This window comes from Mustelus asterias, chromosome 19 (genome assembly GCF_964213995.1).
Source record: "Mustelus asterias chromosome 19, sMusAst1.hap1.1, whole genome shotgun sequence".
NCBI lineage: Eukaryota > Metazoa > Chordata > Chondrichthyes > Carcharhiniformes > Triakidae > Mustelus > Mustelus asterias.
In genome coordinates this window covers 28,888,147-28,904,892 of record NC_135819.1, presented here as the reverse complement: position 1 = coordinate 28,904,892, position 16,746 = coordinate 28,888,147, and the positions used below count along the sequence as shown (strand labels likewise).

The 16,746-nt window shown below is 42.2% G+C and overlaps 1 protein-coding gene and 1 pseudogene across 2 annotated transcripts in view; both read right to left on the bottom strand.

Annotated features, from left to right (window-relative positions):
* Nucleotides 1–1,801: 1,801 nt before the first annotated feature.
* usp44 (ubiquitin specific peptidase 44) overlaps nucleotides 1,802–16,746 on the bottom strand; it is a 49,862-nt gene continuing 34,917 nt past the window's right edge. For both annotated transcript variants that reach the window (XM_078235232.1, XM_078235233.1), the window contains 3 exons: nucleotides 9,854–9,962; nucleotides 9,549–9,754; nucleotides 1,802–7,954 (listed from right to left, as the gene is read on the bottom strand). In XM_078235232.1, the coding sequence (XP_078091358.1) occupies nucleotides 7,788–7,954; nucleotides 9,549–9,754; nucleotides 9,854–9,962 (482 nt within the window). In that variant the 3' untranslated portion in view covers nucleotides 1,802–7,787. The remainder of the gene's footprint in view (nucleotides 7,955–9,548; nucleotides 9,755–9,853; nucleotides 9,963–16,746) is intronic.
* On the bottom strand, nucleotides 6,082–6,223 carry LOC144508137 (U2 spliceosomal RNA; annotated as a pseudogene).

Sequence of the window (16,746 nt, the reverse complement as noted above, 5' to 3'; positions counted from 1 at the left end):
CTCTGGTGATACTGCCCGAATTTAATTCCTCCCATTCCACGCTTGGGCTTCTGGATGAGTAACAGGGCTGAATCTAAAACATCAAGCAGAGATAGCATCCAGTTATACTTTGGCACCCTGGGCCAGATTGAAATCAGGTTCAATATGGAATCAAACCTCAGAATCGACCCTCAAGTTAATTGCCTGTCCACTTGCCAATGAATGGACAACAATGTGGGTGAAGTTCAATTGGATGGTTAGCAAGTTCGTGTGTGGTGATTGTGGAGTTACAGCTGGCCAGTCCAGGAGTGAAACAAGTGGTTTGGAGTTCATGCAGTTCACATTGGATGGAACAAGCTTCCAGAAAACAGAGGTTTATACCTGGAGGTGCAGCGAATCTAATGAAGTAAATCTCACAGCTTCCGTTTATTTTAAAAGTCATTTTATTGAGGTAAAATATCTAGAAGTTGAGGTAACAATTTTGCATAGAATTATTTTATGACAACCAAAATCTTACAACTAGCAACATGAATAATTGTCAATTAACAAAACCAGGGTTACAGCTGATTCTATAAAATGCTAAGTCACATAGCTAAACCTGTTGATTAAAGCTAGGTGTACATACATGCAAAAAATCTGATATAGTAACTGCATATCTGAAAAACACAACCTCCAATCCAAACCTTGGGTTGAGACTGAAGCAATAACCTTCCATTTCCTGCTTTTCCCCTGCCCTTAATATTTTTGGCATGATCATATTAAACTATCACCTTTTTACTATAACTTAATGGTTTAGAAAAATTCCCTCATATCCAAGAATACTGTATTCCACTGTTTTTTGCTTTCAAAAGTCACAAAATTAAAATATGCTCATATACAAAAGTTCCAGAGACAGAGTCAAGAGAACTTATTTACCCCATTAAAAAGAAATTTAGCTCTGGGCACCATTGCTCAAGTTAATAATGTGGGACATGCTATTGAATACTTTTCACCATTGTTAAATAAAATCAAACTATTGGCATTTTCATTTATTCGTCCGTGAGATAATTGCCATCCGAGGGCATTTAAGAGTTAACCATATTGCTGTGGAATTGCATGTGGGCCAGCCATTAGAGAACCAGATGGGTTTTTAATGACAATTGACAGTGGTTTCATGGTCATGAGGGGGATTTTAATTAAATTCAAATTTCACCATCTGTCATGGTAGGATTTGAATCAAGGTCCCCAGAACATTATCCTCGGTTTTTGGATTACTAATCCAGTGACAACACTACCCCACTGCCTCCACTAATATGTTATCAGATCCAAGGAACGCACACACAAGGTTGTTGATAACTTATACATCTAGGAGACCAACCCGCACCATGATAACAAAGTTGACAGAAGTCAAACGTGGGGCAGTGCCAAACGTTTGAAGTAAACGAGTTGGCATGGATAAAAGCAAATTACTGCAGATGCTGGAATTTGAAACAGAGAAAATGCTGGAAAATCTCAGCAGGTCTGGCAGCATCTGAGGGGAGAGAAAAGAGCAGACATTGAGTCCAGATGAACCTCGACTTGAAGCGTCAGCTCCTTTCTGTCCTTACAGATGCTGTAAGAGTTTTAACAACACCACGTTATAGTCCAACAGGTCTATTTGGTAGCAAATGCCATTAGCTTTCGGAGCGCTGCTCTTTCGTCAGTTGGAGTGGTTACAGATGTGGTTACAGATCCACTCTAGCTTTCGGAGCGCTGCTCCTTCGTCAGATGGAGTGGATCTGTAACCACATCTGTAACCACTCCATCTGACAAAGGAGCAGCGCTCCGAAAGCTAATGGCGTTTGCTACCAAATAAACCTGTTGGACTTTAACCTGTTGTTAAAACTCTTACTGTTTACACCCCAGTCCAACGCCGGCATCTCCACATGACGACTTACAGATGCTGCCAGACCTGCTGAGATCTTCCAGCATTTTCTCCCTTGGAGTTGGCATGGATTATGTATTGATGATCAGATACTTAGCACATAGATACTTTAATAGGAGAGTTAAATAAATAGCTCAGAAGTTAGTATAAAAAGCCTTTAAAAATACCTCAATATTTGATTTTTTGGTAATTAGGAATATGTGGATTCACAATCACAATGTATCCCACTCCCAAAATGGACCATGTTACTCTGGAGAAGAGCAGGGAGTCAGACAGAAGCAGGATGCTTATGATTGGACCTCAGTGAAGGCGAGACTGGAAATAGCAGTTGTGGAGAAATACTGATCCAAAAGGGATTTTTGCAGTGGCTGGTTCACATCCATTAACAAAGGAAAACCAGACCAAGAGCAAAATATTAAATGCCACTCCTGTGACAGGTTTCCATTTCTGAGAATCACAAGTATTTAAAAATCACACCTCATCATCCTCTGAGTTTAGGAATTTCATACATTCTTTAAAAAATTCTTTAAAATTTCATACATTAAAAAAATAAATGCTACAACACTGACTTGGAAATTCCCAAAATAAACCAACTGAAGCTTCCAAAAAGAATGCTGAACAGTTCAAATTATGATAGGCTGATTTGGTCGTCTTTATTCAACAGAATTCAAAAATCTAAAACTCCCTGTGAAGGGACTGGCTGCACAGTGATTGGCAGATATTTTCAGGATTTGCAAATAAGAGATCAGCACCTTGGCTACAAAATTATTTCAAAAATTACAATCATTTTGAGAACTGCAAAATCATAAAGCTTAAATCGTTGAGATAAGCACTTTGTAGAAAAATGGGAACAAGGTTACCTTTGAGTAATCTTACACGGCTATTAAATATTGCACATTTACCCAAAACACGGGTCAGTATCCATCAATTTGGCCATTAAGATCGGCATAGGTGCAGGAGAATTCCTCTTCCCTCTGTGCAGCAAGTGTTGTAAAACTTGTAAACAAGTTTAATAGCAGAAGGGCTGGTCCCTATTAAAATACAGGGTACCTCAAATTGATTTCCTGGTTTCTACAATCAAGTTTCTCAAAGACACTACTGTTGGGATGTTTATATTAAAAACACTGCAAAATGAAATTTTCATTCTTGCATTCAAAAAAGTGCGTCTCCTGCATGTTACATTCAAGTTTAGACTTCCCAACCTTCACTGGATTTCACCACTCTTGGTTAAGGAGAAATATTGTTATTCTAAGGTACAGCTTAGAACTGCATAAAAACCAGAGCAGAAGCACGGCTCAAGCAAAGGAACGTAGAGGTGAGAGGACACAGGTAGTGGATTTCTTTAGGAAACATACAATGCATACGTGTTCTGTAAACAATAATGGATTTTTTCCCCTTTATTCTTTCATGGGACACCAATGTCGTGGCAAGACCAACATTTTTTGCCCCTGAACCAAGGGCTTGCTAGGCAATCTCAGGGGGCATTTGAGTCAACCATATTGCTGTGTGATCTGGAATCACACGTAGGCCCTGGGGGGGGGGGGGGGAGGCACAGTGGTCAGCACTGCTGCCTCACAGCACCAGGGACCTGTGTTCAATTCTGGCCTTGGGGGACTGTGTGAAGTCTGCCTGTTCTCCCCATCCCTGCAATTCTGTAGCAGAGAGGTTCGATATCCAACTCAAAAGCTAAAAGAAGATTCTTCATCATGGCAACACAGTGGATAGCACTGTTGCCTTACAGCATCAGGGACCTGGGTTCAATTCCCAGCTTGGGTCACTGTCTGTGCAGAATCTGCATATTCTTCACGTGTCCACTCCTCCGGGTTCTCTGGTTTCCTCCCACAGTCCGAAAGACGTGCTGGTTAGGTGCATTGGCCATGCTAAATTCTCCCTCAGGTGTACCCGAACAGGCACCGGAATGTGGTGGCTAGGGAATTTTCATAGTAACTTCATTGCAGTGTTAATATAAGCCTACTTGTGACACCAATAAACAAACTAGGCCAGACCAGGTAAGGACCGCAGATTTTCTTCTCTAAAAGGACATTAGCAAACCAGATGGATTTTCACAACAATCACTGACAGTTTCCTGGTCACAGTTACTGAGATGAGCTTCATATTCTAGATTGATCAATGGCATCTAAATTCCACCAGCTGCTGTGGTGGGATTCGAACCCATGTCCCCAGAGCAGTAACCTGGGCTTTTGGATACCAGTCTAATAACATTACCACAACACTATCATCTCCCCCATGGGTCCATAACTGATGACAAGTTTTGTACAAGTAGTGTTCCAAGAGCAGAGTTGCAATGAAACATGGGTTTCCTTCAGGTGCTCCGGTTTCCTGCCACAATCCAAAGATGTGTGGGTTAGGTGGATTGGCCATAATAAATTGCCTTAGTGTCTCAAGGTGTAGGTTAGGGTAATTAGCCATGGTAAAATGTGCAGGATCACGGGGATAGAGCGGGGGAACAGGACCTGGGTAAGAGTTGGTGCAGACTCGATGGGCTGAATAGCCTATTAGCATTGCTCAAACATACTGACAATATAGGAGTACCAAATAACCACTTTTAAAGGCTAACTGGAAAATACATCCACTAAACAAAGTAGAAAATGCTGAATATTGGGAATAAATTCCAAGTACGTTACAAAAAAAACTGTCTTTGTTCTCTAGATGCAAATAGAAGTGTTTTAAAATTATAAATGTTTTATCAGGCTAGATAGGTGACTGCTGCCAGTAAAGGGATCTAGAATGAGAGAACATAAATACAAGATGAATTGTACAAGATTTAGATTAGAGGACAGGAGACTGTGGGTTTCGGTTACTGGTTGAAGTTGACACTGTTGAGATTAAAGATAAATCTGGGTAATTAATGAAGGGATATGGGTTTGGGGAAAATAAGTGTGATCAGGATGATTCGTTCACCAGCTGATTGGGCTGAATGACATGTTTCAGTTCCTGTAACCTCAACATATTTCTTTGTAGATATCAGTGTAATTTCAAGATACTGTATATGGAGGGTGACCTCTCTCCATTTTCCCCCCCAGGGCTGAACAGACTGCAAGTGCTAAGAATGTGGAGAGAGTTTTTTAAAATACTTTTCCAATTCAATCAAATCAAGTAGCTTTAGGGCGGCACGGTAGCACAATGGTTAGCACTGCTGCTTCACAGCTCCAGGGACCTGGGTTCGATTCCCGGCTTGGGTCACTGTCTGTGTGGAGTTTGCACATTTTCCATGTGTCTGCGTGGGTTTCCTCTGGGTGCTCCGGTTTCCTCCCACAGTCCAAAGATGTGCGGGTTAGGTTGATTGGCCAGGTTAAAAATTGCCCCTTAGAATCCTGAGGTGTAGGTTAGAGGGATTAGCGGGTAAATATGTGGAGGTAGGGCCTGGGTGGGATTGTGGTCAGTGCAGACTCGATGGGCCGAATGGCCTCCTTCTGCACTGTAGGGTTTCTATGATTTTCTATGATTAAGTCCAATTCAGAGTCTCAACAAGTTGAGACATTTCCGATCCAGGCTGACAAGACAGGGCATGCAATCCTCTACCCTGTCTTGGACCTGATCTACATAAGCCAAGCTGATTGGAGTAGGCAGACGTCTCCGCCTCCCCCGGCTTGATCTCATTTGCATCTTAGCCAAATGGCCGAGATACCGCTTTTAAAAATTGCTTCATATGAAGCATATGAAGCTTATAATCTGACCCAATGACCACTACCAAGTGCAGCATCTGCAGACTACACTTGATCTTAAGAATGTGGAGAGAGTTGATGGAGGTCATGCCGCTATGTCTGGTATCAGTGCTCAGTCAGGCTCAGACTCCCCACAACATATAAATCATGGCAGCACATGCAGCAGCAGCTGCCAGCATTCTCAAATTCAGCTGCTGGCTGGGACCACTAAACTATAACTTGAAATATAAAAAGACTTTGTTGTAGGAAAGCAAGAAGGATGAGAATTTAAACATAAGGATCTGAGAAACCCTAATGAACAGATTATCTCTAATTCACCTTCCAACACCCTGACAATCACAAAGGAGTTTAAAAAAAATCCAATTCAATCAAATCAAGTCCAATTCAGAGTCTCAACAAATTGAGACATTCCCGATCCAAGCTGACAAGACAGGGCTCTCACCTCCTGTCTTGGGCTTAATCTACATGATCCAAGCTGATTGGAGTAGGCATTGCACCTCCTCCAAGGCTTGATTTCATTTGCATCTTAGCCAAAAGGCTGAGATGCTGCTTTTAAAAATGTCTTCAAATGAAGCCAAAATGTAACCTAATGACTTCAACCAAGTACAGCATGTCGGTACTACACTTGATCTTAGCCAAAAGGCCGAGAAGCGATCACAAAGGAGTTGTTATATGCGAACATTTGGCCCATCGAGTCTGCTCTGCTACTCAGGATATGCCTGATCTTATTATGGCCTCAACTCCACCTTCCTGTCTGCCCGTTTCCTTGTAAGCCTCGATGTTGATAGTCTAACTAACCCTTGAATAAATTCAATGGCCCTGCCTTTACTGCTCTCTGGGGGAGAAAAGTCCAAATGCCAACCAATCTGTAAAAGGAGAAATTCCTACCCATCTCCACATTAAATGGGAGACCCTTTACTTTGAAACTGAGACCCTTCATTCTAGATTCAGCCATGAAGGGCAACATCCTCCCAACGAACCTGTCCAATCCCCCAGAATCTTGTACACTTCGAGACGACGAACTTTCATTATTCTAAATTCCAACTCAAAGGTCCAACCTGCTGAACCTTTCCTCATAAGACAACACATTCATTTCAGGTTCAACCAAATGGATCTTTGTTGACTAACCAGGCAATCGAGGCACAGTGCGAGAAACATCCCAGTAACGAGGAGCATAGGTCCAAAGTCACAAGGACAGGACATACCCACCATCTACCGAGTCATGGTCTACATTATTCAGTACCAAAATCAATCATATCCTCTCTCAATGTCCTCTCTTCCAGCGAGAACGTGCTCAATTTACATAAACCTTTCATAATCCAACGCTTCCACGACCTCAGATAGGGCTTCGAGTCATTTCTAAACCAGAGATCATTAATAATTCAGGCACTCTTTCTTTAAAGTCAATTGTTTTTAGATACAATTAATTACGAAATGGCAGCAGATTGCGATACAAGCTGGAAAGGTAAAGAAAGTAGGTAACAGTTATGATAGGCTGCCACTGGAAAAGGGGGACGGAAAAACATTGAAACTAAGTTAAAGAAAACTTTTCCATTTCAAATTCCAGAAAGGACCCAGCCCCCTCCCCATGTGGACCCATCTCCCCTCCCTGTGAGGGCTTAAACAGAGCAAAGTGCGGTACAACAAAGGTCTTACCGAACATTGTAAAGAAAATAGAAAAGTAGAGATTTATCTAAAGAACCCTGCACATTTTACAGTAATGCCCATTTGAAGACAGTGAATCTGTATACACAGAAATACAATTCAGTGTTGGAACACGAGGAATAGGCAAGCTGGTTTATTTCAGAGATTGGCATGTTAGAAACATTAATACCATGTTAAATAGTATATTGCCCATCAACTGGGGCGAGGACTTGAGCTGCAAACTTCACACAGTCAGCTGATCTCCTGAACTCCACTTGTATGAAAAATAGAAACTCTCTCTGGCTATGCGGCTATTGCTGCATGTGAAAGAGTAGAAGCATTTACTCAAATTACTCCCAAGTACTTCTCTTGTAAGATTAAAAAAATACACTACAAAACTATGAATGTACTGTACATGTGTTCAAAAGGCGAGTCACAGCTACCCCTGTATAAATGTCTGGAAAGTACAAAATCCATACAAAACCAAAATGGTGTAAAAACTTTAACAACGCTGCCTCTGCACTTGGACTGTGCTTGGGAAAGTAGTTACAATACTTAGAATTTCCAAACTTCATTCACGGTGATGCTGGTGTCGAATGGTTTCCAGGCGAGGCAGGTGGTGACGGTACTTTAATGCTGTGAGGAAGGTGGCGAGTATAGAAGAGGATGTAGGCTTGGGCTTTACAAACTTCATCCACTGTAGAGATGGTCACTGTGGAATCGTTACAATGGACCCACAATCCTACCAGAGAGTCAAAATCCCAATTACAATGTAAACTGAAGTCATTAGATACAGGATAGGGGGAACAAGGACACATGCACACGGATGTGCGCACACAGACACTGGCAGGCACGTGTGTGTGCATGTGCACATACACACACCAGCAGGCACACACAAACTTGAACAAGAATACAATTCATTCATTCCCCTGAAGGTATCAATTTATATATCAGGGCAACAACTTAAGGTATGAACAATGTTCTGTTAGCTCCCCTAGATGGAAAATCAATTGAATGGCAACTTTTGGCAGCATGATTGACTAAGGAGGGCATTGGAACCAAGTGGGAGATGTTCAGAGGGGTGAGGGCAAAGAGGATGGAGAGGAGAACTCAAATTTATAAATCAAACAAGTCCACTGTATAAAATGGTGGCACTGTATTGATCAAGGTGGTAGGATGCAGCTCTGCAGCCAAGACATTCTCCCAATGTGTAGCCTTCGGTAAGGGAAGTGAGTCATTTTAAACTGTTTCTACTTTTGGCAGTCAGTTTATCGATAGTGGAAAGAGTAGGTGCGAAAGGGTCATGAGTTAACAGCTAGTTCTCTTAACTAGGATTTGTAAATAGAATAGAATCCCTACAGTGCAGAAGGAGGCCATTCGACCCAACGAGCCTGCACCTACAACAATTCCACCCAGGCTCTTTCCCTGTAACCCCACCTATTTACCCTGCTAATCCCCCTGACACTAAGGGTCAATTTAGCATGGCCAATCAACCCAACCCACATATCTTTGGACTGTGTGAGGAAACCCACGCAGACACAGGCAGAATGTGAAAACTCCACAGTCACCCAAGACTGCAATTGAACTCGGGTCCCTGGCGCTGTGAGGCAGCAGTGCTAACCACTGTGCCACCCTGGAGAGAAAAGGGAGAGAGAAAAATACCTTACCAAAGATAAAGTGAACCTATAACTTAAAATCTGTACTGCATGCATTAGGCACTGAAAATGACACACCAGTTACACCAGTGTAACTGTATACTCCTGAAATTAAAGTCAAGGCAAACTATTGGGGCCAAGTGGAGAACTGAACCCCAGACAAATCCCATTCTTGGCTGGATTCCATAATTAAATATTTAGCCATTGGCCATAAAGGACCACAGGTATCATATCTCTCTATTAAAGAGAGACAGTTATATACCACTTCATAAGGCAAGGAGGCAGATCTCCACGAACTACCACAGCCACTATGGGGATATGCTGTTAGCTTCATTCTGCATCGCACTGCAGCTTATCTAACCAATGTCCAGATCTGTAATTATAGAAACAATTGCGATTTCCATCAGCGCTGGAGGGTCCACATGCCCTTTAATAAAACTGGCAGGGGTGGGGATTGAAACTATGGAATTTTTCACACAATTCGACAGATGCAGTCCTCTGATTTTTATTATAGACAATTCTGCTCAGTATTTCTGGGTAAATGTGTATTCGATAATTAATAAAGGAACATCAGTGGAATATTTTCACATTACCATATAGTAAAACGAATCTGTTTTCAGTTCCTATACTGTCCATTTCCCAATCACGCAGCTCCAATATAAACATTTGAAGTGTACACACCTCCATCTGCACTGTAGCAATATGCAGTATAATGTCCTGAGCCAAAGCCCTTTCCGTGATGCATGACCACAGCAGCCAGGTCGTATATGAAGCAGTTGGGCCCAAGGGTTTCTGCCAACTCTCTGCAGCAGTACGGTTCCATGTTTAAGACCTGGTCAAAGCTCACATGTACTCCTATCTTCTCTCTGTGATTGCGACCTGACCACCTGCAACAAAAATCCCAAAGAACTGAATTAGGAATTACAAACCATTATTAACCAGACAGCAAGGAACTTCACTTTACTATTTTTAAAAATTTCAATTACCGGAAGCGTTTGAGGTGGAGCCGCAGAACCTGAGGTAGTTTGTCGACCATTAGCTGTTTTTGAGCTTCAGTCAAGATCAATGGTTTTGAAGATGACTTCCTGCGTTTCCCTAGGACATGAAGCAACATTTAAACATCACACTTCATTCAGTAAAGTTCCAATTTAGTTCATGAAATGCTGCACACAGTGAATCCTCGGTACAGATCCATCTGAACCTATGGCTAGAATTTGCATTTAAGCTTAGCTGCACGCTCTGCAATCTGTTGAAAATATTGTTTGCGCTAAATCTCAAACTAAATGAAACCGTTGTCAGATTATGGAGCAGACTGAAGTCTGCTAACTAAATTGCAAAAGCAAAATGCTTCAAAATCTAAAGCGCATTTTCCACATTCTGCCAGGTTGATATAACTCTAGTGATTCTGGCTGTCGTCCATTTTCGAAATTACAGGCGCTGTTTTCACACTGGTTCAGTAACACATGTTTGTACCTGTACAAATGGTTTTTGCTCTGAACAATCCACTCAAAAATACGACATATAAATTGGTTAACAATTGTAAGAATTTAGAAAACTCTCTAAAGTATTTTCTTAGGCCGCACTTTAAACATAACATTAAAGGCAGCACACACCACAATCAAACATATTTTGAGCAGTGGTTAGCACTGCTGCTTCACAGCTCCAGGGACCTGGGTTCGATTCCCGGCTTGGGTCACTGTCTCTGTGGAGTTTGCACATTCTCCTCGTGTCTGCGTGGGTTTCCTCCCACAGTCCAAAGATGTGCAGGTTAGGTTGATTGGCCATGCCAAAATTGCCCTTAGTGTCCAGGGATGCGTAGGTTAGAGGGATTAGTGGGTAAATATGTATGGATATGGGGGTAGGGCCTGGGTGGGATTGTGGTCGGTGCAGACTCGATGGGCCGAATGGCCTCTTTCTGTGCTGTAGGGTTTCTAAGATTTGAAGATATTTCAGTATGCATTTTGAAGGAGTTATTCCGTTCATCGCTTGTGTGCTATATTTCCCAGAAATAATTCACTACATGAAGCACTTTACAATTTTCAACTGATAAGGCACTATATTAATGTGAGTTATTCCATATGTTATGCATGGAATTAGAGATTATAATTTGTAAAATAACACACCCAATATTGTGTCAATTATCATGACCCAATCTTGTGATTCTATTTCACTTGCTGTTTCTCTTTTCTGATTTATTGTAAAGCTGCTGGGCAGGTAACTGGTGGTTTGAATTTCAGGCAACTCTGTCAGCATTGAGCAGGCCAAGACCAAAGTTCCAAAGTAAAGATCCTTCACTCCTCTCCAAACCTCCCTCACCCAGCTGATGTACTGCAGCGGCAGACAGACTGCTTACTGAACTGGGGGTAGCTTTGTAGACTCATTCTCACTAGGAAATAGGTTCAAAATGTCCATCGGGTCCCTTGCAATGCATCAATCTGAGAGATCACTTTTAGGTGATTGAAGCCAAAAGCTAGTTTCTGAAGGAGGAGGAAATAGAACTTGAAGTGCAATATCATGGCCAATATCCCTAATCCCAAACAGCTGTCAAAACTGTTCTCAACCTGACCGCTAGAGGACGTACAAGTGATACCAGCACTCATTCAATAGCACACCCGAGATAAAGAACTGAGCTGAGGATTTGGCCTACGGTTAGAAACCCACTGCACAAGTTCAAATTCACTGTGCAGGTTATGAAATTGAATTCAATACATTTGGTAATACTAGGACAGAAAATAGCTCAAACCCCCCCACCCCCATCTACTAATGTTCTTCAGGGAAGGGACCTTTTCACCCCAACCCAGTATGGCCTACATGCGACTCCAGCCCTTTACTAAATATACTATATCCTATGAATACTATGCTACAGCATAACAACTAACTCATTAACAAATGGGTAACCCCCAGTTATGGGTTATTTTTGTGAATATTGCATAATGCATCAACCTCCAGCAACAAACAGCAAACATCACTGAAAGAAACCATTGTTTTTACCATCCAATGGAAAACCATTGCAGGAACTGCCTTACAACAACCCCTCATGATTAACTGTTTAATGTCCCAAGATTACATAGAATTTACAACATTAAACAAGCCATTCGGCCCAATGGTTCTATATGGATTTTGATTCACATGCACTTCCTCAATATATCCCATCATGTCCTTTTCTCTTTCATTGCCTCACCTTAATGTAATCAGGACAATTAAGGATGTGGCGCCTTGTCAGTGTCCCATATCCCAAGATGATAAAGAACTGGTAAGAGTTTTGGACAATTACGATTACAATTCCTTTTTAAACATAGTTGCCAACAGCTCAATGGCATGCTCACTGACAAGGATACTGGGCAGCTGAAAAAAATCAACTATATAATGCCCCAAAGCTGACAGATAAACTCTGCTGTGTGTCTGTCCTCATCCTTGATTCATAAGCAAATGAAAAACTGACTAAAAACAGGCAAATATATGTTGTGAATGCGAGTAACAAACTGTCAGTATTACTGATGGATATCCCCAGCCTTAGCCATCTTAGCTCAGTGTTATGCTTAATACATTTTGAAACTGAAGGTTGCTTGTTGATCTGTCCACTAAATTGAAAATGTTATTTTTTAAAAATGGATATTTAAGGTGGAAGTTCTTTCCCAGGACATTGTGGGAAGCTAGGGAAGAAATTGCAGGGCCCTTAGCAGAGATATTTGTATCATTGACAGCTACGGGTGAGGTATTGGAGGACTGGAGGGAGGCAAATGTTGTGCCATTAACAAAGGCGGCAGGGAAAAGCCAGGGAACTAGACTGGTAAGCCTAACGTCAGTGGTGGGTAAGTTGTTGGAGGGGATTCTGAGAGCCAGGATCTACATGCATTTGGAAAGGCAAGGACTGATTAGGGATAGTCAGCATGGCTTTGTGCTTGGGAAACCATGTCTTACAAATTTGAGGAGATTTTTGAAGGAGTGAACAAGAAAATAGAAGATTGATGTTTTCTACATGGACTTTAGCAAGACCTTCGACAAGGTGCCACATGGTCGACTGGTCAGTAAGGTTACATCACATGGGACCTTGATCAATTGGGCCGAGGTATCGCAGATGGAGTTTAATTCAGATAAATGCGAGGTGCTGTATTTTGGCAAGACAAACCAGGGCAGGACTTGCACCGTTAATGGTAGGGCCCTGGGGAGTGTTGTCAAAGGGAGAGATCGAGGGGGTGCAGGTACACAGTTCCTTGAAAGTGGCGTCATAGGTAGACAGTGAAGGCAGCAGCAATTGACACACATGCCTTCATCAGACAGAGCATTGAGTACAGGAGTTGGGATGTTATGTTACAAGTGTACAAGACATTGGTAAGGCCACATTTGAAGTACAACATACAATTCTGGTTAGCCTGTTATAGGAAGGATGTTATTAAACTGGAAAGGATGCAAAAGGATTTACAAGGATGTTACCAGGCCTGGAAGGTTTGAATTATGAGGCAGAGACTTTTTTCTGTGGAACATAGGAGAATGAGGAGTGACCTTATAGAGGTTTATAAAATCATGAGGGGCGTAGATATGGTGAATAGCCAAGGTCTCTTCTCCAGGGTAGGGGAGTCCAAAAATTGAGGGCATAGGTTTAAAGGTGAGGGGGAAAGATTTAAAAGGGACCTGAGGGGCAACTTTTCACAGAGGGTGAAGTGTAAAAGGAATGAGCTGCCAGAGGTGGTGGCAGAGGCAGGTACAATTACAACATTTGGACAGGCACATGGATAGGAAAGGTTGAGAAATATGGGTCAAACGCAGGCAAATGGGACTAGTTCAAGTTTAGTAAACCTGGTCTGCATGGACAAGTTGGACTGAAGGACCTGTTTCCGTGCTGTATATCTCTACGATTCAAATTTATTCAAGTAAAACAACACAACTCCGATTACAAACCTGCACATATTTCAAGTGCAAATACATGGGCTTGGTCAGTCCTTTCTGTGCTTGCAAACAGTAACCAAGTCCAGAAAAGATTAAACCAACTTGCCAGCCTCAATGAGACCAGGTTACTTTTTGCAACCATGAATACTGTACAGCATTATTTAGCGCTTAATGAATGACATCTTCCTTGTTTTTTTTGCTCAGTTCCTGCACCGCAGCATAACAATCAACTCATTAACAAATGGGCTTGTAACACCAGTTATGGGTTATTTTTGTGAATATTGCATAATTCATCAGCCTCCAGCAACAAACAGCAAACAGCACTGAAAGAAACCATTGCTTTTACCACCCACAATGGAAAACCATTGCAGGAATTGCCTTACAACAGATCCTCATGATTAACTGTTTAATGTCCCAAGAGGGTGGCATAGTAGTTAGCACTGTTACATCACAGCGCCAGGGACCCAAGTTCAATTCCAGCCTTGGGTGACTGTGAAGTCTGCATGTTCTCCCCGTGTCTGCGTGGGTTTCCTCCGGGTGCTCTGGTTTCCTCTCAAGGTATGGAGATGCTGGCGTTGGACTGGGGTAAACACTAAGAAGTCTCACAACACCAGGTTAAAGTCCAACAGGTTTATTTGGTCGCAAAATCCACTAGCTTTCGGAGCACTGCCCCTTCGAAGGGCCACCTGACTGAGCTGACCAAGATAGATTGGGAAACTAAACTAAAAGTTATTTTAAAAAAGTGAAAGTTATTGGGCGGCACGGTAGCAGTGGTTAGCACTGCTGCTTCACAGCTCCAGGGACCTGGGTTCGATTCCCGGCTTGGGTCACTGTGTGGAGTTTGCACATTCTCCTCGTGTCTGCGTGGGTTTCCTCCGGGTGCTCCGGTTTCCTCCCACAGTCCAAAGATGTGCGGGTTAGGTTGATTGGCCATGCTAAAATTGCCCTTAGTGTCCTGGGATGCGTAGGTTAGAGGGATTAGTGGGTAAATATGTAGGGATATGGAGGTAGGGCCTGGGTGGGATTGTGGTCGGTGCAGACTCGATGGGCCGAATGGCCTCTTTCTGTGCTGTAGGGTTTTCTATGATTTCTATTCCAGATTTAAAAAGTTGTAAGAAATGGAAAATATTTAAGAAATTAATCCTACGTGCAACAAATGTACATTCCCTTAAAGAACAAAAACTATGGAAAAAGTGGCCTGAGCTCGATAACAAGGGAAGTTAAAGACAGCATCCAGAGGTTTATAATATTGCCAGAAAGGATCGTAAACCAGAGGATTTTATCATTCTGCAAAAGCTGTAAAAGGAATTATTAAAAGAGAATATGAGCATAAACTAGCGAGAGACATAAAAACGGATTGCGAAAGCTTCTATAGCTATGCAAATAGGAAAAGATGTAGAGACAGGAGGCATTATTACCACGAGTCCTCTGTTAACCTTTGCATTCCTGAAAAGTGAACTTAGTGAAACATTTTCAACCGAATCAGATTTTCCCCATTAAACAACTTCAATGGATTCAGAGATTTAAACGTTCACCCCCTCACGACAGTGGCATTATCGTGTACCATCAACACTGTTGTGACTCACGAAGGCTCATTTGACAGCACCTTCCAAAGCCATTCCAAACTTTATCACCTAAAAAGACAAGGGCAGCAAATACATGGAAACACCACCACCTGGAAGTTCATCTCCAAATCACACACCGTCCTGACTTGGAAATGTATCACCATTCCTTCACTGTCACTGGGTCAAAATCCTGCAACTCCCTCCCTAATAGCACTGTGGGTGTTCCTACACCACATGGACTACAGCAATTAAAGGAGGCGGTGATCTTGAGGATGATTAGGAATGAGCAATAAGTGGTGACATGCACATCCTGTGAAAGAGTAAAACATCCGAGCTACAAATCTCCAGAGCTGAGTCAATTTACACTGTTCCACCCATTTAGAGTCACATAATACAGAAGAGGCCCTTCAGCCCATCGAGTCTGCACTGACAAAACTACACCAAATCTACAATAATCCCACTTCGATGCACTTGGCCCATAGTCTTGAATGTCACATTTCAAGTCCTTGTCCACATTCCTTTTAAAGGTTGTTAGGTTTTCCAATTCTACTATTCTCCCAGGCAGTGCATTCCAGACAAGACAAGACCCTGGTGAATCTCCCCTGCACCCTCTCCAGTGCGATTACATTCTTCCTATAGTGAGGTGACCCAGTGCTCCAGCTGAGGCTTAACCAAAGTTTTGTGCAGCTCCAACGTAACCTCCCTGTTCTTATAACCTGATAAAGGTTATGATAAACCTGTGCCTTCTTAACTACCCTATTAACCTGCCCTGTCACCTTCGGGGATCTGTGGACAAGCTGTGATGAAACTGTGCCTTTAAGACATGTATTTGTGTCATGTTTCTTCTGAAGGGACTGTGTTACACTTCAACCCTGATTACAATGCCAAACTGTGCACAGCTGGCAGCCCACCTGCTGATTCTGCAGAAGGTTAATTGCTCCTAATTATTGGAGTGTTTGTTTTAATCTTGGCAAATGCCTTATTGTTATTCTTAGAGTTGTGTCCTGGGGTTTGAGAGTCAGGTTTGATTAAGTTGATTGACAAGAGAATCATGTGCGCTAAGCTTAGAGAGAGTCAGGTGCAGTTTGGATTTGACAACAGTAGTACCTCTTCCTATCCCTCTCTGGAAACCTGCTAGAAAATAGGGATCTCTCCAGAGATCTGCAAAAGGAAAGAGATGTTTTCTCTCTCTCACACTGGAGTTTTGCTGTGTGAAGACGGGAATATACAAGTCCAACTCATTGCCATTCATGATCAAGAATTAGTATTAATATTTGTACAGTTGATTGTTACAACAGCCTTAAAAAGATTCAAGCAACATTCTTAGCTTCAGATTTATGACTCTTAGTAGGAACCAAACTCATTACCACAAAGCATATTTATAAAATCCCCTTTCGAATTACTCCGTGGTTCCCAACCGTTTGTCA